The sequence below is a fragment of the Eptatretus burgeri genome, chromosome 6 (assembly GCF_056783735.1).
Source record: "Eptatretus burgeri isolate ZD-2024b chromosome 6, Ebu_testis_v1, whole genome shotgun sequence".
Lineage (NCBI taxonomy): Eukaryota > Metazoa > Chordata > Myxini > Myxiniformes > Myxinidae > Eptatretus > Eptatretus burgeri.
In genome coordinates, this window is record NC_140966.1 from 110,078,030 (window position 1) to 110,105,290 (window position 27,261).

The window sequence follows — 27,261 nt, forward strand, 5'->3', positions numbered from 1 at the left end:
CAAGTCCATATCTGGTGTGATCTCCCCCTCCATCCACTCCATCACCTCAGACTGTTTGAGATCGGGCAGAATCTCTCGATTTGTTCGGTATGTTCCTCATAATCTTGCGTACCCAACCCATCCCGATGTCACCACCTTACCCCACTGCCATCTTTGTTGTTTTCCACACCTGAAAAGATGGAGAAAGTTCCCTCTAGACTTGAAACTTCATCAGTGGTGCGTCCAAATGACATCAATTCCCATTTTCTCAAATCCCACTTTCTGCTCATCCTGCTCATGTGTATTCTCATTTTGAGCTCGTAATTCTCCTTTGTCGTCCCACTTTCTTCTCGTCCTCCTCCTTTGTATTCCCACTCTCAGCTCGTCTTCCTTTGTCTTATCACTTTCAGCTCGTCCGTCTCCTTTGACCGCATCCAGTCTGTTGGGAAGTCAGTAAATATCACTCCTATTTGCAAGAAGGGTTCCAAAAGAGATCTTCTCAACTCTCGGCCAGTAAGGCTCCTTATAATTACAAACAATAAAGCATGCCATTGCTGACGGATGAGTATTTCCTGTTTCAAACAGCCCAACCTTTGATAATTGGTTTGTATTCCATACCAGCCACTCAAACATGGACGTGCTGCTGCTTCTCTCTCAACAACGATCGGCGGCTCCACCTCATTCTGCTCTCTCAGCCTGCCAAGCTTCCCATGCTCCTCCAGGATGCACGGGGATTTTTTCCCATTTAACCCCTCACAGATCAACTCTCAAAAATGCAAAAAAAATATAAAACCTCCACTCCTTTACTCCTCTTTTCTCTCAATTACGGAACAGCCTTCTGGAGGTAATTTAATCACACTTCTCCCTCCAGAACTCCATTCAGGCTTGCACCACCATCTTGTGTCTCGTCATCCCCATCTCTACCCATGATATATCCCCCCCTTCTTAACATGACCCAATCCAACTTCTTACTTGCAGGTCGTTGCGTTTTCTCCCCTCTCCCTTTTTTTTTTCTTGTTTATAATTCCCTTGCAACTGTGGCCACAGTTTCCTCTTGTCATTTACACTGCCTTTTTATCCTCTGTCACCCCACTCTTGCACATGCCTACATCTTGGATTAAAATAGAAAAGTATTCAAGCCATACGGCAGTGTGAGCTCACCGAACGAGGCCGTAGGTGACGTCTCCGTCTGGGTGTCCGAGTCCCGCATGTCTCGGACCATCCGAGATACAGCCTCGGACAGCAGAGTCCAAAGCAATCCTGAATAAAGTGGAATGAACATCACTGCACAGTGGCTTCACCTCCTCCTCCCTGGAGGTCATGTTATCTCCGTAAACGTTTAGTTGTAAAAACCCGTGCACAAGGTCTGGGGATCAGTATTTCAATGTTTGTCCAAATGATCATCATGGTCCACATACTTCACAACATCTCTGTTCTGCAGGATATATGCTAAAGCTTTCGGTATGTAATTTTCCCGGTCAAATACAACGGCAAAAGGATTCCACACTTTCTTAATATAATTGAGCGAATGCGTATCTGGCTCTATCGATATATAAATGCAAGTTGCCCCCATTTTATCTGAAAGGGGTAAACGTCGTAACTACAGCACGTACAATGCTGAATGGCAGGCAAACAAAAATGAGAGGTAAACGACACAAAAAAAGATAGATCTGATAATCTGAGTAGAAACAAAACACCACCATGGAAACAGAGACTTGAGAAGCAGAGATATCGACTGAGGGTGGAAACAGGACAAATAGAACAATTCAAGAGGGGAAACAGAAGTCTAAAGCTCATGAAAAGAATCAGACAAATAAAAAATAAATGCAACATCGACAACAATGGACGTGAACTATTAGCTGCCCATAATAAACTCCGAATACAACAGATAGCATGAAAATAGAAAAAAAACTATGATGAGGCCAACAAAGGAAGAAACCAAAATCAGCGGTTCAAAAACAACCCGAAAAAGTTCTACCGAGAGTGAGGGAAACAGAAACAAAATGTGACAACTCCCCCGAAAAAAAAGGACACGGACACATCCTGTAAAGGTAGATTTGAAGATGAAAAAGAACGCAACAAGGAAGCAGAGTGGATATGACCCAAGGAAAAGAAAAAGCACCAGCCACCGGAAATCCATTCAATGATACTTGATGAGGAAGGACACCGTGGGATCTTTATTGCCCGCCAACTAATGCTGGCATATGGGACGCCCGTTTTACGTCGATCCGAGAGACGGCACACACATTGATGAATCACCCTACCTGTGAAACACCGGGATGACAGTTTATAGCAGGTCGGGATTGGAACCCAGGCTAGACAGCTTGGAGGCGAATGTGTGTACCCCTAGGCCTTCCTGTCAGCCCTGTTTTTAAGATTAAATGTGTTGGAGTGCCGGAGTAACAAACAGGTGAAAATGTCACAAACAAGGAGTTCTGATAGTTAAATGGGAGATTTGTGTGCTTCACGTACCTCCGGGGTATCCCTCTGATTCTTCTTTCTCCTGAAGCACAGTGTATTACAAATTACGTGTTATAAACCACGAGTGAAGAAACCAAAAATTTTAATCACCTCAACATCATAAATATCCGACTGCAACACTCCCTGATGGGGGCTGGTGATGAAAGACAATGTGCCCGAGCGGGCTGCCATTGCAAATAACATGTACGCACCTGAGGTTGGAATTTGAAAGCACATTCGTGAATTTGAATTGCCACATACCAACAGTTGCTGACTTGAGTGAAATTGAACAGCCCTTTTAGATATTTCATGATCACATCGAGGAGCATTGAATTTCAAATGAAACTGAATGATCACGCAGTCAAATTGAATGGCAAAATATGAAAATGGCCACAAAAACCTACAGTACACGAAGGAGCACACAAACAACGACCACCGCCATCACCACCAGTGTCACCATGACAGCAGCAACAAAACAAACTGTTTTAAAAAGTCCTTTTTTCGTGGTTCACCTCATTTTTGACATTCACAGAAAGACATGCATTCTGGTTGTGAAGTACAATAGTCTAGAAGCCAAAATCTGTAGCTAGCCTAGAAAATAGGTTCGCTGCTGATTTCATGTTAGAATGGTGCAACTGGTGTTTTTGAAGAGTCTCGGCATGACCAAGTCTAGTTCCACTTGTTGCCAAGTCTGCATCTGAATATTATGGCCGCCATGACAGTAATCAAAATGGCCGCCATCAGATTTAGTCTTTTTCTTACTGCAAATTGTACTAGCCAGAAATTTGTCATGATTGTGAAATACTATGTAATCTGACACGAGGAACACTATTTTGTGCTTTATTTTTGTACTGGATCACAACTTTTCACATAATTGACAACTTAAAGACGAAATTGAAAATGCACATACGAGCAACAAATGTGAAAAAGAAAATGTTTAGCACTATTGATGGAGATGGGTTTACAGTCAGTCAAAGGTTATTTCAACAGCTGTCAGATTCTTTCTAACACAAAATTACGTTGCTTTGCAGAAGAGAAAAGTGTTGTGAGAACACCCAAGTACAATTTTCAGAGCTATTGATCGGCTTGTACACTGAACGGGTTCCTACAAAGGGCTTTGCATCCACATGCTTTCGTGCAAGGCAGTCCATTCCGTGTACATTTGCACCGTCGAGTTGAGCATGACCCACGGCATTTGCATGTCGTCAGTTCTACACAGTAAGCAGTAATAGGCTGTGCAGTCATGAGTCGCGGCTGAAATGTCTCGTTGCCCAGGCCAAGGCCCAGGTGTTTGGGGGTCAGTTTTTTGCCTCCTGAAGCCACATGAATAATGTCTTGGCAGATGCTCAGAACTTTGTTCTTGGTATCTGTCTCATCCGCTTCTTCATTGTCCATCTTGTCAGTGCTGACACCACCACAAAGAAGCTTTACAAGCATGTACAGGGTTTCAGGTACAATTCGCTCTGCATTTTCTGTGTTCAGTCCACCGATAATGCTATGCCCTGGAGAGTGTTTTACGTCACTGTAAATCTTTATGCCCACTCTGAAGATCCAGCTAAGGATTTCGTTCTCATGACGAGGCAGACTGCACTGGGCCAATTCATCTTCTTCAGAACTTTCACCTTCTTCAGATAAATCATTCACGGCGGTTCTCATGGCAAACTTTGTCACAGTTGAGGATGCAACTATGAGGGGTTTTGTGACATCCAATGGCTGCACTAATGTCACCTTGTCACTACCAAAGTGAACCTCCACTTTCTGCTTGAAATTGTAGCTTTTGTAGGCTCCAGCCTCAATTCCAAAATCATTCAATAACAGCATGCTGTAGTGTTCCCAGATGTTTTTCAGGGTAAACACATGTCCCTTCTGCAGCTCTTTCTCAAGCTGGTTCATCACATTTCTGAAACAGATGCTTTCAGGAGACTGGTTTTTCTCTCCACTCTCCTTTTTATACTTTCTGCGAAAAGAAACATAACACTTGAGGTGATATTTACCTTCAGCTGCCATCAAGTCTGAAACACCTGCAAACCTGTGACGCATGGTGGGGTCAAATTGGGCCAAACTAAGCATCCTGGATGATGTGTGATCAAATTCAACATTTGTCAGGACACCAGCTTTTCCAGGAATGTCAGTCTGGCAGAAAGCGCATTTTGACCAATCCATAGCGCTGTGCGCGGATCTTAGTGACTTTGGGACATGGTATTTCTCTGAGGAACCTGACGTTGTGGGTATCTCTTCTGCGTAAGTCACAGATTGTGGCTGAATCCTTGACTTCAGTCTGTCTATTTTTTGTGCGTGAGTAAAGTCACTATAGCAGAATTTGTGCCATTGAATCTTTTCGACGTGCTCCGGTACAGAATATTTTCTGATTCTTGAGAATGAGTCAACATATTTAGCGTCATTATATTTCTCTCTTTCTTTGCAACATTCAGCTACAGTTTTCACACCAACGATTGTAGTCTTTCGAAGTGGCGTTGACTTGCTAGTTTTTGAACTGTCCTGGCAAATAAAGCATTTATTCCAGTCTGCATGCTCTTCTTCTTCTCGATCCCTTGAACCCCCTGTGAGAAATCTTGCGGCTTTCATTTTTCAGTTAGTCCTGGGTAACAGAAAAACACACAGTTATGTAGTTTAGGTTCATTTTATAGCAAAGTTGTAAAATTCATTGATTGTGGTTTGTATAATCAGACATTCTAATTCGAGCCTGAACATTTCTTTAAAAATAATATAGTGAAAAACAAGTCATTATTTTTATAAAATGGATGGAGCAATGTTTTTTTCTATACTCCCATCAGCTCAGGCATGCTCAAAAACATGGAAATCGACCCTAATTTTGTAATTTCATGTCAATTTGCGGCTGAAATATGACGAAAAGTGTATTTAATGGCGACCATTTTGTAAACTGTCATGGCGGCCATACTATCCATATCCAGAGTTGGCAACAAGTTGATTCACGTTTCTGTGTGTCTGGACAGTCAATTTACACCTGTTGCACTATTCTAACACGGAATCAGCAGGGTCGTACACTATTCTGCATTGGGCCTCCTGACTACAACATGCTTAGGGAATCTTAATGTGCTCTAAGGGAATCTCCTCAGAGCTTTGGTGCCAAAAGGGGATCTCAGTGCTTTGTCGGTGCCCTAAAGAAATCGCCTCAGCACATTCATCATGTATGACTTCAGATCAGAGGTAGTATTAGTCATTTGGGGACATCATGCAAAACACAATCGTGGCCCAGTTGGGCCCCCGGGAGCTCTGTCAATCTGTCATCACACTAAAATACGCAACTTGGCATCCATCTGGCGTCTGTATTCGGTCGTTACTTATGCAATCTCAACCAACTTCACTTGCCAAGCAGACTATGGGTCATTTGCCATAGGTTGCAGCGACTTCATTTGTCCCCCGACCCAGGAGTCCCGAAGGTGGGGCGACCTATTCTCTTCGTAAATGCGTACCGTATCGCACCGCTCCCAGTGGTAGTGGGAGAGGGTATCACAAATGATGTTTCAGAACCCTCAATTGTATCATGAGTAAGAGGACTCCATGTTATTTTTGCACTCACTGAGCCGACGTTGCTTTTGACTCAACTGCAAAAAAACTGGAGGAATTCCCGTTTTATTGTTCAACTAGCTGGAGTACCCGGTGTTGCCCAGGGGGAAGAATAGGAATAAGAAAAGGGTAAATTGTGGTACTTAATATTTATCACATTTATATCTTCTTCTTCTTTCGGCTGCTCCCGTTAGGGGTCGCCACAGCGGATCATCCGTATGATCCGCATGGTGATTTGGCACATGTTTTACGCCAGATGCCCTTCCTGACGCAACCCTGGTCGCCTCTTACGACACAGGGATAATTTATCACATTTATATATCACATTTAATTTGGACACATTTCACATTTCTTTGTCGTTGTCAGCGTTCCTCATCAGTGCTCCAGTTCCTCGGGGTGGACCACATTGCGTGTCTGACTGTTGGGTGCCAGGATGCTGAGCTTCACTGCGCTGCTGGTCCGAGAGGCAGCCACATACAGCTGGCCGTGGGAGAAGCACGGGACAGAGAGGTCGACACTGATTGCCTTATACGTCTCACCTTGAGCCTTGTTGATCGTCATTACAAAGCATGGCTTGCAGGGAAACTGGAGTCGGTGAAACTGGAAGGGCAGCTTGGAGTCGGACGGAATGAGCGGGATCCTCAGCAGAAGGATGACTTCTCCTTTGCCCGGTCCACAGGAGATGGCGGCCTCAATGACATTGGCATGCAGGCGGGTTATGATGCAGCATGTGCCATTGGTGTTCTTGGGTGGCTCCATGTTTCGCAGGATCATTATGGGCACACCGAGTTTCAGCTTGAAGAGGTGTGGTGGCATTCCTGACAGCTCGAGAGAATTGAGCAGCTCAACAGCGTAAGTGACTGCCTCCTCGTCGTCACAGACTTGTAGATCCTCTCATCGCCGATGAACTCTCCCATGAGCCAGTTGTCGAGCTGGTTGACATTGGTGTTCAGCGGAGAGAGAATTGTACGCTCAGCCAGCCACTCAGACGTGACTCCATTTGTGGTCAAGCAAGGGTAGACTTCAGCCTTGAGCTCCTCCAGTGTGGAGACGACCTTGCCCAGTCCAGGATGAATTGCTATCGTGTCTGGTTCGGCCGCAAATGGGATCTGTTCATTGCCAATTTCCAGGAGCAGCTTGGAGAAGTTTGTGGCCCCTTCATCGCCAGACAGGTGAGCTCGCATGTTGGTGGTCAGGTGCTTGACAGTCACATGGCGCCACAGGTGGGACGTCTTCAGGCTGACGTTGATAACGTTGGATCTGGTGCCTCTCTTGACCACTGGAAGGATCTTCTGGAAGTCTTCGCAGAGCAGTGTGGGGATGTCTCCCATGGGTTGCTGGACTCCTGTGATGTCCTGCAGTGTGCGGTCTACAGCTTCATAGGCTGACTTGTGAGTCATCGGGGCCTCATCCACAATGATGGCAGCAGCATCCTTCATTACCTTGCCCAATGATGCTGCATGTTGGCTGCTCTTTGAGGTGCGTGTCGAGTGGGATCTTGAAGGTGCTGTGCAGCGTTCGTCCTCCCTGGAGTAGTGTTGCGGCAATTCCCCTGGATGCAGTAGCAAGAGCAATCTTGCCTCCTGAGCAAATCTTTTTCAGTATCGTGTTGATGACGAAGCTCTTGCCTGTGCCTTCCGGTGCATCGAGGAAGATGATGTTGCTGTTCCTGTTGCCATTGATGATGCTACCTTGCTGCAACAGTTCAAGGACTGCATTGTAGACCTGACACTGGTCATCTGTCAGGTGCTGTTTAAGGTCATCAGCCTGGACAGCCAACTGCTCTTGGTTGTAGTCCACTTCCCGAAAGTACTCTTGAGAGAGCCTATCTTCTGTGCCCCTCTCTGGTGTAGGTAGGTCATACAAACTGAGATGACGGCCGCCCATCATGATCACCTTGTCCTCGAGGGAGCAAAGTGCAAGGTTGTAGACCTCCTCGTTGTAGTCAGCATCAGGATTGCTAACATTATGACGGTGCTGGAACAGGTAGTCTTCAGAGAGGAGGTCACGGAACTGATCTCAGAGTGTGCGTGGATTGCTAGGGAAGCAGGTGGTGAGGATGACTGCCATGAGACTCCTGAGGTTTGTTGCAGACTGACTGATGCCTGCCTCCTCCATAGAAAGGTGGAGGTGCTGGTCATTTTTCAGGAGTCCCCTTGTGAGACAGGCTTCACGGAAGGACAATTCCTGTCCATCCACGGTTCTCAGGGCAGTGAAGGAGGAAGGACAACAGACTTCAGTTAGGAGAAGTCGAACGTAGTAACAGTCACCCTGACTCGGACTGATGCTGTAGATGCGGCCAATTGCCGGAGCCTTCCAGATTGCATGTGGACCTTCAACCACCTCTCCCGCTTGTGGCGGGCCCACTTCTTGCACGACTTGTCCCACGTGTAGTACTCGGGCACCTTGTGGTATTTGAGCGTCTTGGTAAAATCGTCATGACTACAGAGGTCAAAGAAGGCAGCCAGCGTAGTGACTGGCGGTGGGCGCTGTGCCCTCTCAACCGCATTGTCCACAATGAAGTAGACTCACTGGCCATTCTCGAGGTGGACGGCTCGGCCATTGACTGGAGGAAAATGCTTGGAAATTTGGTGCTTCAGGATCCTCCAGACTGCCTCACTGCTGCCGACATAGCGTGCATTCTGGAACTGAGCTACCTCATCCACTTGACGGTTTCTGGCCTCCTCATTGGCTCGCTGCAGTTCAAACACTGCCTGATTGGTCCCCTTGGTGACATACTTTTAGATATACTTGATGCTGTTGATGCTGCAGCAGATCTCAACGTTGATGTGGCAATTGAATTGGTGGAGGAGGAATGGGTTGGAGGGTACCATCCACTGGTTGGTGACTACCTGTACCATCCATTGTCCCTGCTGGCGCATCTTTGTCTCACCGGTGTGATCACCATCTTCTGGCTTGAGATGGCGATACTTGGAGTAGCTGTCATTTCCTTGCTCAGTGCTCTGCAGGAATGGCTTTGGGAAATCCTTTGAGCACTTGCGGTCCTTCATGCAAGGGCTGTTCTGGTTGAGGTTTCCGCATGGACCGTGGACCATGTGTGCCATGACCATCTTGTGCAGCTCTGGATCTTACTCCTTGTCGGAAATCTCAGCACTGATGATCGGGTCAATGTCTTCGGGCTTGACCTTGTCCTCTGGAGTGACCCACAGGAGGAAGTGAGCATGAGGAAGACCACGCTACTGGTGCTCAATGGTGTATAGGAAGGCTCTCATCTTCCCAAAAGCTCCCTTCTTTAGTAGCTCCATGAGCTTCTTGTTCTTTTGGAGAAAGACACAGGCAATGATATCTGACCAATCGTGAGGCTCTTGTCTTGGTAGGAGGTTTTCCTGGACCTCGGTGCATTTGGTATTCGTGGTCATCGTGATGAAGAAGTCAGGCCTTCCCATGCGACGCACATAGGCCATGGCATCACTCTGTTTCTCATGCATCCACCTCGGCCCACCGGTAAATGTTTCTGGAAGGGACCACCCTTTGTCCAACATTGCGAGGGTCACCATCGCTGGCCATGAGGCTGTCATGGAGGTTGTCGTCGTTATCAGCAAGCAAGTGATTTTGCTCCCGGTGGATAAAGCCCAGTCGCTCTGTCTGGATCTTGTAGTATACATCGACCAGAAACTGCTGAAAGAGTCGTCGCATCTGCAGTATGTGGTTGCCCTCTCTCACCATGATGCGGTTGCTGTAGTACTGCAGCTGTGTGAGTTTTCATCCATCCTGTCCAGTAGCAGTCCTGGCCACCAAATGGATGCTGTAGCCATCTGTTCCATATGGGAACACTATAGGATACTGGAGTGCATCATAAAATGCATGCAGCTCACTGATCCTTTTAAGTGCCCCCATCGCAAATTCTGAGGACAATGTCTCTGGGTTCTGTTGGCTCATTGTCCGTTAGGATAGCGACTTCTGGTGCAGACTGGGTGGTGTAGCGGCGTGTGTGCTCTCCTTGCGGTCGCTTGTTCTCTCTGATGATGATCTGGTGCTCTTCAGAGTTGCCTTCTTCTGCAAGTACATCTCTTGCAGTCTTGAGCTCACGGACCAGATGGTTATTTTCGTGAAACTACTTTGTGAGCATCTCAAGGATGTGTGGTTTGAGGCCGCTGTGCTTCCTGGCAGCCAGCTCCTTGGCATGTGAGTCCAGGAAGTAGACCTGGAGGAACTTTGTCTGGTCCTCTTCAGGCGGGAGCAAGCTGCGAATGTGGTGGAACACTTGACCTTGGATCCGGAAGCTCGGGTTACAGCCCTGGACTTCAGCTTCCTTGTGCCTGAAGCTCGTCATCGCAAATCTGCCATTATACGTCCGAATGTTGTCAAGTGCTTGCTGAGGGGACCTTCGCCTAAGAGAAGTTCCTTCAGCAAGGGAGGAAGGGCAGGAGGGGGCTGAAGGATGACCTTGCCATTGCTGCAGCACACACCCTTGGTCTCTCCCTTGAACTTGTAAGCAGAGCAGTGGGTGCAGAATTGGTCCATTCGGCTGAGGTCTGCATGAGTTGTTGGGTCAGCCGGGTCATACGTGAATGCCACCCTGTTGGCATTGTTGTGTTGTGCCCGGACCAGTGCTCGTGCTTCTGCAGTGCGGTGACACATTGCCTCAAGTCTTGCATCACACTCTTCCTCAGTCTCATTTGCTCGCCGCTGTTGTTGCCGATGAGCCTGTTCATTTGGCCTGGCTGATCGCTCCTCTTCAGTCTCTTTTTGTTGCTGCTGCTGTTGCCGCTGTGCCTGTTCATTTAGCCTGGCATCTTGCTCCTCTTCAGTCTCCTGTTGTTTCTTCATGTGTTTTTGCTTAGCTGCAGCTGCCTTGGGACCAATGGAGCTCTTCCTTTTTTGGGGCATCTAAAATCAGAAAGTCAGATTTTGATCAGAAACTTTGTAAACATTCACTGGTCTGTCTTTGTCTTATTTTGATCAGGTTGTGAATAAAAAAGTCGAGACGTGGAAAATCAATCAATTGCGGAAGAAAAATTGAAATGGCCAAAAAAAAAAAAAAAGACGAATTTTTTTAGGTTTTTTAAACATCTAAGGTGTGCTGTAGTACCTCTGAAATGATCTGATTCCAAATATGCCTTTAGTTTTGCTCTGGGAAGCGTCGTTCTCGAGTTATAAGAGGACAAACAAACATACACTTCTACTTTATATATTTAAAATTTAAAGAGGGTGCAGTGAGTACAGGCAGTGGGGAGGGTGCCGTGAGTGCAGGCAGTGGGGAGGGTATGGAGAGTGCATGCAGTGGTGAAGCAGTGAGTATAGGCAGTTGTGAGGCTGTAGGGAGTGCAGGCAGTGGAGAGGGTGCAGAAAGTGCAGGAGTACAAGCAGTGGGCAGAGTGCAGCCAGTGTCGGTTGTGGAGAGGGTGTGGTGAGTGCATGCAGTGGTGAAGCAGTGAGTACAGGCAGTGGTGAGGCTGTAGGAAGTGCAGGCAGTGGAGAGGGTGAAGTGAGTGCAAGCATTGGGGAGGGTACAGTGAGTGTAGATAGTGGAGAGGGTGCAGCAAGTGCAGGCAGTGGAGAGTGAAGGTATTGGTGAGGATACAGCAATGGAGATTGGTAGGAATGAGGTATGGGAGACAGTTTTTGTAAGTGATGAGACTATGTATGTAGATTCTTCATTCTGCAGGAAGGATCAAAGACATAAAATTCTGTGCAGTTTTGAAGGAACAGGAGTTAGGGACATTGAGGGAAGGGTAAATTACATCGTATTGGGTCATGGTAGGAAAAAGTTGGTTGTGTTACACTGAGGAGGAAATTATTTTGGGAAAGGTACTGAGTTTTTGAAAGGTATATACAGGATATTAGGTAAGTGGCTGAAAGCAAAGGGTTGTGCGGTCATGTTTTCTGGGATTCTTCCAAGATTAGGAAATGATATAGAAATTATGAGCAGAGCAATAGACGTCAAACAATGGCTGGAAGAATGGTGTAGGGAGGAAGGTTTTACATTTAACAAGCAGTGGGAATCATTGAGGGGACAAAAGGAGTATTTCCGGAATCATGGCCGTATATTAAATAGAAAGGGGGCAGCAAGGTTTGCAGTGGGAATTGAGGAGGGAATTCAGACTTTTTTAGGTTAGCGGAGTGTGGGGAAGCTGTTAAGGAAGGAACGGATAATGAAATTGTGATGAGTAAGGCCTGGCAGGAAAATAGAATTTCAGGAAAGGAAAAGTTAAACATATTCCAGACCAATTCCTGGAGTTTAAATAATAAGATGGAAGAGCTTGAGGTCAAAGTAGATAGTGAGGAGTACGATATAGTTGCAGTGACTGAGACATGGTTTAAGGAAGAGAGTAACTGAAGACAGGATTAGAAGGCTACAAGGTGTATCGGTGTAATGGGAAGGAGAGAATAGGAGGAGGTGTAGTCATCTGGGTAAAGGACAGCATTGTATCAAGAGAAAGGGGTGACATTAAGGAAGGAATAATTGTTGAGGATTCTGTGTGGGTTGAGATTAGAGATTGTGAAAACAGTAAGATACTGGTAGGATGCTTTTATAGGGCTCCAGGTGTGAAGGAAGAGGAGGAAGGAGGAGTACATGAAGAATTGAAAAGGGCATGTGGTAAGGGAAGAGTATTCATTATGGGGGATTTTAACTTGCCAGGGATAGATTTGGTGGAGGAACAGGGAAAGGGCGGAGCAGATGAGGATTTCCTGGTTTTAGTCCAGGATTGCTTTTTAACCCAGTTTGTTGATAAGTCCACGAGGGGGAGTGCCGTGTTAGACCTCCTTTTAAGTAACGATCCCAATATGGTGAAGGAGGTGTAGGTCGGGAAGCATTGAGGAGCTAATGACCATAACATCGTGTGTGCAAAGATTCTGTTAAGGGTTAGAGTTCAGGATAGTAGAGTAAGGCTATTACATTTCAGGAAGGTAAACCTTGAGGGTATGAGGAGAAAGTTGAGTGATGTAGATTGGGAGACTCTAACAACAGGACAATCAGCATCAGAGAAATGGGAAACCTTTAAGGAGCAAATGTGTAGAGTGCAGAGTAAGTACATTCCAATGAGGTGTAAAACTAGAAGCAGGAGGAGGCCAGGGTGGTTGAGTGGTAAGATAAGGAACGCTATTAAAGAGAAGCGGAAGGCATTTATTAGGTAAGAGCAGATATAATTCGTCGTTTCACTGATGGTAATATTTTGGAATCCCAAGACTTTAAGCACTCAAGTCATCAGGCCTGGAAACTCTTGAGGAAACTTGGGGTATCAAACCCATCAGAAGTAATCAATCTGCAAATAAGTGCAAATTCTGTTGCTGCCAAATTGCTGGCTACTTCAATGGGGTTCCAAGACAAGCAAGGTAATCAGCAAGTGAAGAAAAATTCTGAGAAGCAATGACAACCTGAACAGATCTTCCCTGCTGTCTGAATTCTGGTCAGACAGCCAGAACGAAAGGTAAAGCTGCCAGAAAAAAAATGGCATCCCACCGGACATTTGCCACCACTTCGGCCCACTGGTGTGGAAAGATGATGGCTTCTCGCACTGTTGTCAACAGTGTTGGAGACTGGCCACATTCCCCAAATTTGGTGAGAGGTAATGATAGCTCTGCCCAAACCGGGAAAACCAACTGACAACCTTGGGACCTACATCCAACTGCTCTGCAGAACTCAAATGCTTCGAGAGTGGTTCACCTTCAAAGATTTAGCCCAATCATCAAACCATCCCTTCCCCAAGAAAAGGCTGGCTTCAAACCTCAATGCAGTTGCTGTGGGCAAGTCCTTGCCACAGTCCAAACATGGAGGCTGGTTTTCACAGCAATTGTAAGACAAGGGCAACATTTATGGACCTTTTTTGGCCTATGACACTGTGTGGGAACTTGGAATGATGCTCAAGCTGTCCATGTCGCTGCCATCTGCCAAATTACTTCGCCTGCTGCAGACATTACTGAGCAACAGAAGGATGAACCTGATCTGACCTTGTGGTTAATTTGGGTGATTTGACGTGGTTTCAAACCTTGCCTTGCGGTTAATTTGGGTGACTTGACGTGGTTTCAAACCTTGCTTTGTGGTTAATTTGGGGGATATTTGACGTGGTTTCAAAGCTTACTTTGTGGTTAATTTGGGTGATATTTGACATGGTTTCAAACCTTGCTTTGTGGTTAATTTAGGTGAGATTTGACGTGGTTTTTAACCTTGCCTTGTGGTTAATTTGGGTGATATTTGATGTGGTTTCAAACCTTGCCTTGTGATTCAATTGGGGGATATTTGACGTGGTTTCAAACCTTGCCTTGTGATGAATTTGGGGGATATTTGACGTGGTTTCAAACCTTGCTTTGTGGTTAATTTGGGTGATATTTGACATGGTTTCAAACCTTGCTTTGTGGTTAATTTGGGGGATGTTTGACATGGTTTCAAACCTTGCTTTGTGGTTAATTTGGGGGATGTTTGAATGTGGTTTCAAACCTTGCCTTGTGATTAATTTGGGGGATATTGACGTGGTTTCAAACCTTGCCTTGTGGTTAATTTAGGTGAGATTTGACGTGGTTTTTAACCTTGCCTTGTGGTTAATTTGGGTGATATTTGATGTGGTTTCAAACCTTGCCTTGTGATTCATTTGGGGGATATTTTACATGGTTTCAAACCTTGCTTTGTGGTTAATTTGGGTGAGATTTGACGTGGTTTCAAACCTTGCTTTGTGGTTAATTTGGGGGATATTTGACGTTGTTTTTAACCTTGCCTTGTGGTTAATTTAGATGAGATTTGACATGGTTTTAAACCTTGCCTTGTGGTTAATTTGGGTGATATTTGATGTGGTTTCAAACCTTGCTTTGTGGCTAGTTTGGGGGATATTTGACGTGGTTTTTAACCTTGCCTTGTGGTTAATTTGCGGGATATTTGAGGTGATTTTAAACTTTGCTTTATGGTTAATTTAGGTAATATTTGACGTGGTTTTAAACCTCGCCTTGTGGTTAATTTGGGTGACTTGACATGGTTCAAAACCTTGCTTTGTGGTTAATTTGGGGGATATTTGACATGGTTTTTAACCTTGCCTTGTGGTTAATTTGCGGGATATTTGAGGTGATTTGAAACTTTGCTTTGTGGTTAATTTAGGTAATATTTGACATGGTTTCAAACCTTGCTTTGTGGTTAATTTGGGTGATATTTGACATGGTTTCAAACCTTGCTTTGTGGTTAATTTTGGGGATGTTTGACATGGTTTCAAACCTTGCTTTGTGGTTAATTTGGGGGATGTTTGAATGTGGTTTCAAACCTTGCCTTGTGATTAATTTGGGGGATATTTGACATGGTTTCAAACCTTGCGTTGTGATTAATTTGGGGGATATTTGACATGGTTTCAAACCTTGCCTTGTGATTAATTTGGGGGATATTTGACGTGGGTTCAAACCTTGCTTTGTGGTTAATTTGGGGGATATTTGACGTGGTTTCAAACCTTGCTTTGTGGTTAATTTGGGTGAGATTTGACGTGGTTTCAAACCTAGCCTTGTGATTAACTTGGGGGATATTTGATGTGGTTTCAAACCTTGCCTTGTGATTAATTTGTGGGATATTTGACGTGGTTTCAAACCTTGCTTTGTGGTTAATTTGGGGGATATTTGACGTGGTTTCAAACCTAGCCTTGTGATTAACTTGGGGGATATTTGATGTGGTTTCAAACCTTGCCTTGTGATTAATTTAGGGGATATTTGACATGGTTTCAAACCTTGCCTTGTGATTAATTTGGGGGATGTTTGACATGGTTTCAAACCTTGCCTTGAGGTTAATTTAGGTGAGATTTGACGTGCTTTTAATCCTTGCCTTGTGGTTAATTTGGGTGACTTGACGTGGTTTCAAACCTTGCTTTGTGGTTAATTTGGAGGACATTTGACGTGGTTTTTAACCTTGCCTTGTGGTTAATTCTCGGGATATTTGAGGTGATTTCAAACTTTGCTTTGTGGTTAATTTAGGTGAGATTTGACGTGGTTTCAAACCTTGCCTTGTGATTAATTTGGGTGAGATTTGACGTGGTTTCAAACCTAGCCTTGTGATTAACTTGGGGGATATTTGATGTGGTTTCAAACCTTGCTTTGTGGTTAATTTAGGTGAGATATGACGTGGTTTTTAACCTTGCCTTGTGGCTAATTTGGGGGATATTTGATGTGGTTTCAAACCTTGCCTTGTGGTTAATTTGGGGGATATTTGACGTGGTTTCAAACCTTGCCTTGTGATTAATTTGGGGGATATTTGATGTGGTTTCAAACCTTGCCTTGTGATTAATTTGGGTGAGATTTGACGTGGTTTCAAACCTAGCCTTGTGATTAACTTGGGGGATATTTGATGTGGTTTCAAACCTTGCTTTGTGGTTAATTTGGGGGATGTTTGAATGTGGTTTCAAACCTTGCTTTGTGGTTAATTTAGGTGAGATTTGACGTGGTTTTTAACCTTGCCTTGTGGTTAATTTGGGTGATATTTGATGTGGTTTCAAACCTTGCCTTGTGATTCAATTGGGGGATATTTGACGTGGTTTCAAACCTTGCCTTGTGATGAATTTGGGGGATATTTGACGTGGTTTCAAACCTTGCTTTGTGGTTAATTTGGGTGATATTTGACATGGTTTCAAACCTTTGTTTGTGGTTAATTTGGGGGATGTTTGACATAGTTTCAAACCTTGCTTTGTGGTTAATTTGGGGGATGTTTGAATGTGGTTTCAAACCTAGCCTTGTGATTAATTTGGGGGATATTGACGTGGTTTCAAACCTTGCCTTGTGGTTAATTTAGGTGAGATTTGACGTGGTTTTTAACCTTGCCTTGTGGTTAATTTGGGTGATATTTGATGTGGTTTCAAACCTTGCCTTGTGATTCATTTGGGGGATATTTTACATGGTTTCAAACCTTGCTTTGTGGTTAATTTGGGTGAGATTTGACGTGGTTTCAAACCTTGCTTTGTGGTTAATTTGGGGGATATTTGACGTTGTTTTTAACCTTGCCTTGTGGTTAATTTAGATGAGATTTGACATGGTTTTAAACCTTGCCTTGTGGTTAATTTGGGTGATATTTGATGTGGTTTCAAACCTTGCTTTGTGGCTAGTTTGGGGGATATTTGACGTGGTTTTTAACCTTGCCTTGTGGTTAATTTACGGGATATTTGAGGTGATTTTAAACTTTGCTTTGTGGTTAATTTAGGTAATATTTGACGTGGTTTTAAACCTAGCCTTGTGGTTAATTTGGGTGACTTGACATGGTTCAAAACCTTGCTTTGTGGTTAATTTGGGGGATATTTCACATGGTTTTTAACCTTGCGTTGTGGTTAATTTGCGGGATATTTGAGGTGATTTGAAACTTTGCTTTGTGGTTAATTTAGGTAATATTTGACATGGTTTCAAACCTTGCTTTGTGGTTAATTTGGGTGATATTTGACATGGTTTCAAACCTTGCTTTGTGGTTAATTTTGGGGATGTTTGACATGGTTTCAAACCTTGCTTTGTGGTTAATTTGGGGGATGTTTGAATGTGGTTTCAAACCTTGCCTTGTGATTAATTTGGGGGATATTTGACATGGTTTCAAACCTTGCGTTGTGATTAATTTGGGGGATGTTTGACATGGTTTCAAACCTTGCTTTGTGGTTAATTTGGGGGATGTTTGAATGTGGTTTCAAACCTAGCCTTGTGATTAATTTGGGGGATACTTGACGTGGTTTCAAACCTTGCTTTGTGGTTAATTTAGGTGAGATTTGACGTGGTTTTTAACCTTGCCTTGTGGCTAATTTGGGTGATATTTGATGTGGTTTCAAACCTTGCCTTGTGATTCATTTGGGGGATATTTGACATGGTTTCAAACCTTGCTTTGTGGTTAGTTTGGGTGAGATTTGACGTGGTTTCAAACCTTGCCTTGTGATTAATTTGGGGGATATTTGATGTGGTTTCAAACCTTGCCTTGTGATTAATTTGGGGGATATTTGACGTGGGTTCAAACCTTGCTTTGTGGTTAATTTGGGGGATATTTGACGTTGTTTCAAACCGAGCCTTGTGATTAACTTGGGGGATATTTGATGTGGTTTCAAACCTTGCCTTGTGATTAATTTGTGGGATATTTGACGTGGTTTCAAACCTTGCTTTGTGGTTAATTTGGGGGATATTTGATGTGGTTTCAAACCTTGCCTTGTGATTAATTTAGGGGATATTTGACATGGTTTCAAACCTTGCCTTGTGATTAATTTGGGGGATGTTTGACATGGTTTCAAACCTTGCCTTGTGGTTAATTTAGGTGAGATTTGACGTGCTTTTAATCCTTGCCTTGTGGTTAATTTGGGTGACTTGACGTGGTTTCAAACCTTGCTTTGTGGTTAATTTGGAGGACATTTGACGTGGTTTTTAACCTTGCCTTGTGGTTAATTCTCGGGATATTTGAGGTGATTTCAAACTTTGCTTTGTGGTTAATTTAGGTGAGATTTGACGTGGTTTCAAACCTTGCCTTGTGATTAATTTGGGGGATATTTGATGTGGTTTCAAACCTTGCCTTGTGATTAACTTGGGGGATATTTGATGTGGTTTCAAACCTAGCCTTGTGATTAACTTGGGGGATATTTGATGTGGTTTCAAACCTTGCTTTGTGGTTAATTTAGGTGAGATTTGACGTGGTTTCAAACCTTGCCTTGTGATTAATTTGGGGGATATTTGATGTGGTTTCAAACCTTGCCTTGTGATTAATTTGGGTGAGATTTGACGTGGTTTCAAACCTAGCCTTGTGGTTAATTTGGGGGATATTTGATGTGGTTTCAAACCTAGCCTTGTGATTAACTTGGGGGATATTTGATGTGGTTTCAAACCTTGCTTTGTGGTTAATTTAGGTGAGATATGACGTGGTTTTTAACCTTGCCTTGTGGCTAATTTGGGGGATATTTGATGTGGTTTCAAACCTTGCCTTGTGGTTAATTTGGGGGATATTTGATGTGGTTTCAAACCTTGCCTTGTGATTAATTTGGGGGATATTTGATGCGATTTCAAACCTTGCTTTGTGGTTAATTTGAGGGATATTTGACGTGGTTTCAAACCTTGCCTTGTGATTAATTTGGGTGATATTTGACATGGTTTCAAACCTTGCTTTGTGGTTAATTTGGGGGATGTTTGAATGTGGTTTCAAACCTTGCTTTGTGGTTAATTTAGGTGAGATTTGACGTGGTTTTTAACCTTGCCTTGTGGTTAATTTGGGTGATATTTGATGTGGTTTCAAACCTTGCCTTGTGATTCAATTGGGGGATATTTGACGTGGTTTCAAACCTTGCCTTGTGATGAATTTGGGGGATATTTGACGTGGTTTCAAACCTTGCTTTGTGGTTAATTTGGGTGATATTTGACATGGTTTCAAACCTTGCTTTGTGGTTAATTTGGGGGATGTTTGACATAGTTTCAAACCTTGCTTTGTGGTTAATTTGTGGGATGGTTGAATGTGGTTTCAAACCTAGCCTTGTGATTAATTTGGGGGATATTGACGTGGTTTCAAACCTTGCCTTGTGGTTAATTTAGGTGAGATTTGACGTGGTTTTTAACCTTGCCTTGTGGTTAATTTGGGTGATATTTGATGTGGTTTCAAACCTTGCCTTGTGATTCATTTGGGGGATATTTTACATGGTTTCAAACCTTGCTTTGTGGTTAATTTGGGTGAGATTTGACGTGGTTTCAAACCTTGCTTTGTGGTTAATTTGTGGGATATTTGACGTTGTTTTTAACCTTGCCTTGTGGTTAATTTAGATGAGATTTGACATGGTTTTAAACCTTGCCTTGTGGTTAATTTGGGTGATATTTGATGTGGTTTCAAACCTTGCTTTGTGGCTAGTTTGGGGGATATTTGACGTGGTTTTTAACCTTGCCTTGTGGTTAATTTACGGGATATTTGAGGTGATTTTAAACTTTGCTTTGTGGTTAATTTAGGTAATATTTGACGTGGTTTTAAACCTAGCCTTGTGGTTAATTTGGGTGACTTGACATGGTTCAAAACCTTGCTTTGTGGTTAATTTGGGGGATATTTCACATGGTTTTTAACCTTGCGTTGTGGTTAATTTGCGGGATATTTGAGGTGATTTGAAACTTTGCTTTGTGGTTAATTTAGGTAATATTTGACATGGTTTCAAACCTTGCTTTGTGGTTAATTTGGGTGATATTTGACATGGTTTCAAACCTTGCTTTGTGGTTAATTTTGGGGATGTTTGACATGGTTTCAAACCTTGCTTTGTGGTTAATTTGGGGGATGTTTGAATGTGGTTTCAAACCTTGCCTTGTGATTAATTTGGGGGATATTTGACATGGTTTCAAACCTTGCGTTGTGATTAATTTGGGGGATGTTTGACATGGTTTCAAACCTTGCTTTGTGGTTAATTTGGGGGATGTTTGAATGTGGTTTCAAACCTAGCCTTGTGATTAATTTGGGGGATACTTGACGTGGTTTCAAACCTTGCTTTGTGGTTAATTTAGGTGAGATTTGACGTGGTTTTTAACCTTGCCTTGTGGCTAATTTGGGTGATATTTGATGTGGTTTCAAACCTTGCCTTGTGATTCATTTGGGGGATATTTGACATGGTTTCAAACCTTGCTTTGTGGTTAGTTTGGGTGAGATTTGACGTGGTTTCAAACCTTGCCTTGTGATTAATTTGGGGGATATTTGATGTGGTTTCAAACCTTGCCTTGTGATTAATTTGGGGGATATTTGACGTGGGTTCAAACCTTGCTTTGTGGTTAATTTGGGGGATATTTGACGTGGTTTCAAACCTAGCCTTGTGATTAACTTGGGGGATATTTGATGTGGTTTCAAACCTTGCCTTGTGATTAATTTGTGGGATATTTGACGTGGTTTCAAACCTTGCTTTGTGGTTAATTTGGGGGATATTTGATGTGGTTTCAAACCTTGCCTTGTGATTAATTTAGGGGATATTTGACATGGTTTCAAACCTTGCCTTGTGATTAATTTGGGGGATGTTTGACATGGTTTCAAACCTTGCCTTGTGGTTAATTTAGGTGAGATTTGACGTGCTTTTAATCCTTGCCTTGTGGTTAATTTGGGTGACTTGACGTGGTTTCAAACCTTGCTTTGTGGTTAATTTGGAGGACATTTGACGTGGTTTTTAACCTTGCCTTGTGGTTAATTCTCGGGATATTTGAGGTGATTTCAAACTTTGCTTTGTGGTTAATTTAGGTGAGATTTGACGTGGTTTCAAACCTTGCCTTGTGATTAATTTGGGGGATATTTGATGTGGTTTCAAACCTTGCCTTGTGATTAATTTGGGTGAGATTTGACGTGGTTTCAAACCTAGCCTTGTGATTAACTTGGGGGATATTTGATGTGGTTTCAAACCTAGCCTTGTGATTAACTTGGGGGATATTTGATGTGGTTTCAAACCTTGCTTTGTGGTTAATTTAGGTGAGATTTGACGTGGTTTCAAACCTTGCCTTGTGATTAATTTGGGGGATATTTGATGTGGTTTCAAACCTTGCCTTGTGATTAATTTGGGTGAGATTTGACGTGGTTTCAAACCTAGCCTTGTGGTTAATTTGGGGGATATTTGATGTGGTTTCAAACCTAGCCTTGTGATTAACTTGGGGGATATTTGATGTGGTTTCAAACCTTGCTTTGTGGTTAATTTAGGTGAGATATGACGTGGTTTTTAACCTTGCCTTGTGGCTAATTTGGGGGATATTTGATGTGGTTTCAAACCTTGCCTTGTGGTTAATTTGGGGGATATTTGATGTGGTTTCAAACCTTGCCTTGTGATTAATTTGGGGGATATTTGATGCGATTTCAAACCTTGCTTTGTGGTTAATTTGAGGGATATTTGACGTGGTTTCAAACCTTGCCTTGTGATTAATTTGGGTGATATTTGACATGGTTTCAAACCTTGCTTTGTGGTTAATTTGGGGGATGTTTGAATGTGGTTTCAAACCTTGCTTTGTGGTTAATTTAGGTGAGATTTGACGTGGTTTTTAACCTTGCCTTGTGGTTAATTTGGGTGATATTTGATGTGGTTTCAAACCTTGCCTTGTGATTCAATTGGGGGATATTTGACGTGGTTTCAAACCTTGCCTTGTGATGAATTTGGGGGATATTTGACGTGGTTTCAAACCTTGCTTTGTGGTTAATTTGGGTGATATTTGACATGGTTTCAAACCTTGCTTTGTGGTTAATTTGGGGGATGTTTGACATGGTTTCAAACCTTGCTTTGTGGTTAATTTGGGGGATGTTTGAATGTGGTTTCAAACCTAGCCTTGTGATTAATTTGGGGGATATTGACGTGGTTTCAAACCTTGCCTTGTGGTTAATTTAGGTGAGATTTGACGTGGTTTTTAACCTTGCCTTGTGGTTAATTTGGGTGATATTTGATGTGGTTTCAAACCTTGCCTTGTGATTCATTTGGGGGATATTTTACATGGTTTCAAACCTTGCTTTGTGGTTAATTTGGGTGAGATTTGACGTGGTTTCAAACCTTGCTTTGTGGTTAATTTGTGGGATATTTGACGTTGTTTTTAACCTTGCCTTGTGGTTAATTTAGATGAGATTTGACATGGTTTTAAACCTTGCCTTGTCGTTAATTTGGGTGATATTTGATGTGGTTTCAAACCTTGCTTTGTGGCTAGTTTGGGGGATATTTGACGTGGTTTTTAACCTTGCCTTGTGGTTAATTTGCGGGATATTTGAGGTGATTTTAAACTTTGCTTTGTGGTTAATTTAGGTAATATTTGACGTGGTTTTAAACCTAGCCTTGTGGTTAATTTGGGTGACTTGACATGGTTCAAAACCTTGCTTTGTGGTTAATTTGGGGGATATTTGACATGGTTTTTAACCTTGCCTTGTGGTTAATTTGAGGGATATTTGAGGTGATTTGAAACTTTGCTTTGTGGTTAATTTAGGTAATATTTGACATGGTTTCAAACCTTGCTTTGTGGTTAATTTGGGTGATATTTGACATGGTTTCAAACCTTGCTTTGTGGTTAATTTCGGGGATGTTTGACATGGTTTCAAACCTTGCTTTGTGGTTAATTTGGGGGATGTTTGAATGTGGTTTCAAACCTTGCCTTGTGATTAATTTGAGGGATATTTGACATGGTTTCAAACCTTGCGTTGTGATTAATTTGGGGGATGTTTGACATGGTTTCAAACCTTGCTTTGTGGTGAATTTGGGGGATGTTTGAATGTGGTTTCAAACCTAGCCTTGTGATTAATTTGGGGGATACTTGACGTGGTTTCAAACCTTGCTTTGTGGTTAATTTAGGTGAGATTTGACGTGGTTTTTAACCTTGCCTTGTGGATAATTTGGGTGATATTTGATGTGGTTTCAAACCTTGCCTTGTGATTCATTTGGGGGATATTTGACATGGTTTCAAACCTTGCTTTGTGGTTAGTTTGGGTGAGATTTGACGTGGTTTCAAACCTTGCCTTGTGATTAATTTGGGGGATATTTGACGTGGGTTCAAACCTTGCTTTGTGATTAATTTGGGGGATATTTGACGTGGTTTCAAACCTTGCTTTGTGGTTAATTTGGGTGAGATTTGACGTGGTTTCAAACCTAGCCTTGTGATTAACTTGGGGGATATTTGATGTGGTTTCAAACCTTGCCTTGTGATTAATTTGTGGGATATTTGACGTGGTTTCAAACCTTGCTTTGTGGTTAATTTGGAGGACATTTGACGTGGTTTTAACCTTGCCTTGTGGTTAATTCTCGGGATATTTGAGGTGATTTCAAACTTTGCTTTGTGGTTAATTTAGGTAATATTTGACGTGGTTTTAAACCTTGCTTGTGGTTAATTTAGGTGAGATTTGACGTGGTTTCAAACCTTGCCTTGTGATTAATTTGGGGGATATTTGATGTGGTTTCAAACCTTGCCTTGTGATTAATTTGGGGGATATTTGATGTGGTTTCAAACCTTGCCTTGTGATTAATTTGGGGGATATTTGACGTGGTTTCAAACCTTGCCTTGTGATTAACTTGGGGGATATTTGATGTGGTTTTAAACCTTGCTTTGTGGTTAATTTAGGTGAGATATGACGTGGTTTTTAACCTTGCCTTGTGGCTAATTTGGGGGATATTTGATGTGGTTTCAAACCTTGCCTTGTGGTTAATTTGGGTGATATTTGATGTGGTTTCAAACCTTGCCTTGTGATTCATTTGGGGGATATTTGACATGGTTTCAAACCTTGCTTTGTGGTTAATTTGGGGGATATTTGATGTGGTTTCAAATCTTGCCTTGTGATTAATTTGGGGGATATTTGATGTGGTTTCAAACCTTGCCTTGTGATTAATTTGGGGGATATTTGACGTGGGTTCAAACCTTGCTTTGTGGTTAATTTGGGGGATATTTGACGTGGTTTCAAACCTTGCTTTGTGGTTAATTTTTGTGAGATTTGACGTGGTTTCAAACCTAGCCTTGTGATTAACTTGGGGGATATTTGATGTGGTTTCAAACCTTGCCTTGTGATTAATTTGTGGGATATTTGACGTGGTTTCAAACCTTGCTTTGTGGTTAATTTGGGGGATATTTGATGTGGTTTCAAACCTTGCCTTTGATTAATTTAGGGGATATTTGACATGGTTTCAAACCTTGCCTTGTGATTAATTTGGGGGATGTTTGACATGGTTTCAAACCTTGCCTTGTGGTTAATTTAGGTGAGATTTGACGTGCTTTTAAACCTTGCCTTGTGGTTAATTTGGGTGACTTGACGTGGTTTCAAACCTTGCTTTGTGGTTAATTTGGAGGACATTTGACGTGGTTTTTAACCTTGCCTTGTGGTTAATTCTCGGGATATTTGAGGTGATTTCAAACTTTGCTTTGTGGTTAATTTAGGTAATATTTGACGTGGTTTTAAACCTTGCTTGTGGTTAATTTAGGTGAGATTTGACGTGGTTTCAAACCTTGCCTTGTGATTAATTTGGGGGATATTTGACATGGTTTCAAACCTTGCGTTGTGGTTCGTTTGGGTGATATTTGACGTGGTTTCAAACCTTGCTTTGTGGTTAATTTGGGGGATGTTTGAATGTGGTTTCAAACCTAGCCTTGTGATTAATATGGGGGATACTTGACGTGGTTTCATCCCTCACCTTGTGGTTAATTTGGGTGATATTTGACGTGGTTTCATCCCTCACCTTGTGGTTCGTTTGGGTGATATTTGACGTGGTTTCAAACCTTGCCTTGTGGTTCGTTTGGGTGATCATTGAAAGTCGTTCACGCATCAATACCTGTGTAATCTCCAAATGAAGTTTAAATCATTCATGTACATTGCACGTATAAGTACACTGCAATCATATGAATGCGTACCATGCTCGCTCGCAGATCAAAGTGTGGATTTACTCGCAGCAGCCGGATAAGATCGGAACATGACAGGACCTGAAAGTTAATGAAAGCAAATGAGCACAGCAAGGGCAACACATACTCGAACAATAAAAGCATTCAATTCCGTGGGCACAATAGGGTTAGACATAGCACGTACCCTATCTCCCCGCAATCCGCTCTCCGGCCCGAATACCGACAAACTGTAGTCGTAGCGACACCGGCGCAGGTGGTGGTACACCAAACTGTCCGCCGCTGTCCGCAACAAGCCTTCGGGAGGCCTCCCCCCCATTGCTCCGAGTCCTCTTTCCCACGGGCTGAGCTCTTGGATAAGTTGGTTCCTCAAGTGACTCTGGGAGATGTTTGGCGATAAACACGCATAAAGCAGGTGGTGAGAATCGTGCGGTGAGGAAACGTGTTGCATCCTTCGACACCGTGGTTACCCACGACGTACCACACACCACGTACCATACAACCCGCGCACAGTGTGCGTTGTTCCAATGATAGTGCTCCTTTTACGCTTTAACGTGTGTTGGAGAGGCCGACATTTCCCCCACAAAGCAGGTTCCATTGAGACTGCATTAAAAAAGGAGATTTTTTTTTAGATCCTTGAGGAGGATCTCTAAGTCTTACTCACATTGTTGTTGTTCATCTTCTTCTTGTGGACTTATTTGTTTCACAGCCTCCAGTTTTCATCGAAACTTCCTGAAACTTGGCATATATATGTAAAAATACCCCGCGCAGACGGTAACCATCTCCGATTTTGAAAATTCCTCCGAGAAAAAAAGTTATGACGTCAAAATACCTCCGCTAATGGAAATCGCCTAAAAAAATCGTCTCCGAAACTCGGCAAACTCTTTGAATTCTGTTTGCGGGAATCGAACAGGGCATTAGCAGAGATGAATTACCGCACATACGATACATTACTATGACGTCATATCAATTTTTATGACGTCATTCCTAATTTTTGACATTTTTTTTGTTTCACAACCCAGAGTTTTCATCGGATCTTTGTGAAACTTGCCATGTATATGCAGAAAGCCCACGCGCAGACAGTAACCATCTCCGATTTTGGAAATTCTTCCGAGAAAAAAAAGTTGATGTCATAATATCTCCACTAATGGAAATCGCCTATACCATTATCTCCGAAATTTGGCAAGCTGTTTGAATTTTGTTTGTGGGAATCAAGCCGGGCATTAGCGCAGATAATTTATTGCAAACCTGATACATCACAATGACGTCATATTCGTTTTTATGACGTCATCATTAAGAGGACGAGGATCTTAGCTCATTTGAGCTTGTTTTCTTCTGCTCCTGGATTCGTGTCTTTTGCACCCGAAAAGGGGGGCGGGGGGGGGGGGAGAAGGCTCCTGGCAAGTGGCAACCCTCGCTGAACTCAGACTCTGTAACTGGACCGGACAGCAACAGCCCTCAATTAAATCCTTCATTGGGATCACAGGTGGTGGTGGTGGTGGTGACAATCAATCATCTACATATTACGTACACACAAAAAATACACATTTGTCCGTACACGCCCTCCCCTAACCTTTTATCCCTGTACATTAATGTTCGCCATGAGCTCATTTCTCCGCACTCGCTTCCTCGTTTCACCTTCAGCGTGTCCAGCATCCCTCGGTCTCGAAACTCGGCGCACAGTCCTTCCCGGAGCTGTGCTTCACTCATTCCAGGAGCACGATCTCCCTGGGACGTCCGTGTGCCCTTTCCACGTGAGTGTGACCTCTCCGATTGCATTGCTCTCCTCCTGCGAACACGAGATCCTCTCCTCATAGATTTTGTAAAAAAAATTTTTTATACAAAACCTGCTTTCCTGAAGGGAACTCGCGAAGCGCTCCGTTTCCACGGTTACAGTCACCGCCTCATCACTTCACCCTCAACATTTCTGCCTTCGATGGTTTTGTTACATTATTAACTATTATTATTATTATTATTCGTATTTCCTGCAATAATTTCGAAAGAAAAGTCGAAAAAGAGACTTTTGTGACGATTCGCTAAATTTCCTCCTTTCAC

The 27,261-nt window shown here is 43.0% G+C and overlaps 1 protein-coding gene across 4 annotated transcripts in view; it reads right to left on the minus strand.

Moving 5' to 3' along the window:
* LOC147025595 (uncharacterized) overlaps positions 1-27,261 on the minus strand; it is a 53,804-nt gene extending 26,543 nt beyond the window's left edge. Inside the window, exons 1-5 of one of the 4 annotated variants that reach the window (XM_085886718.1) lie at positions 26,845-27,261; positions 25,394-25,585; positions 25,222-25,290; positions 2,452-2,482; positions 1,141-1,239 (exon numbers count right to left, since the gene is read on the minus strand). In XM_085886718.1, the coding sequence (XP_085742844.1) occupies positions 1,141-1,239; positions 2,452-2,482; positions 25,222-25,290; positions 25,394-25,585; positions 26,845-27,021 (568 nt within the window). In that variant the 5' untranslated portion in view covers positions 27,022-27,261. Of the gene's footprint in view, positions 1-1,140; positions 1,240-2,451; positions 2,483-25,221; positions 25,291-25,393; positions 25,586-26,779; positions 26,803-26,844 lie in introns of those variants that run through there. The other 3 variants (XM_085886717.1, XM_085886719.1, XM_085886720.1) reach the window with 3 other exon arrangements.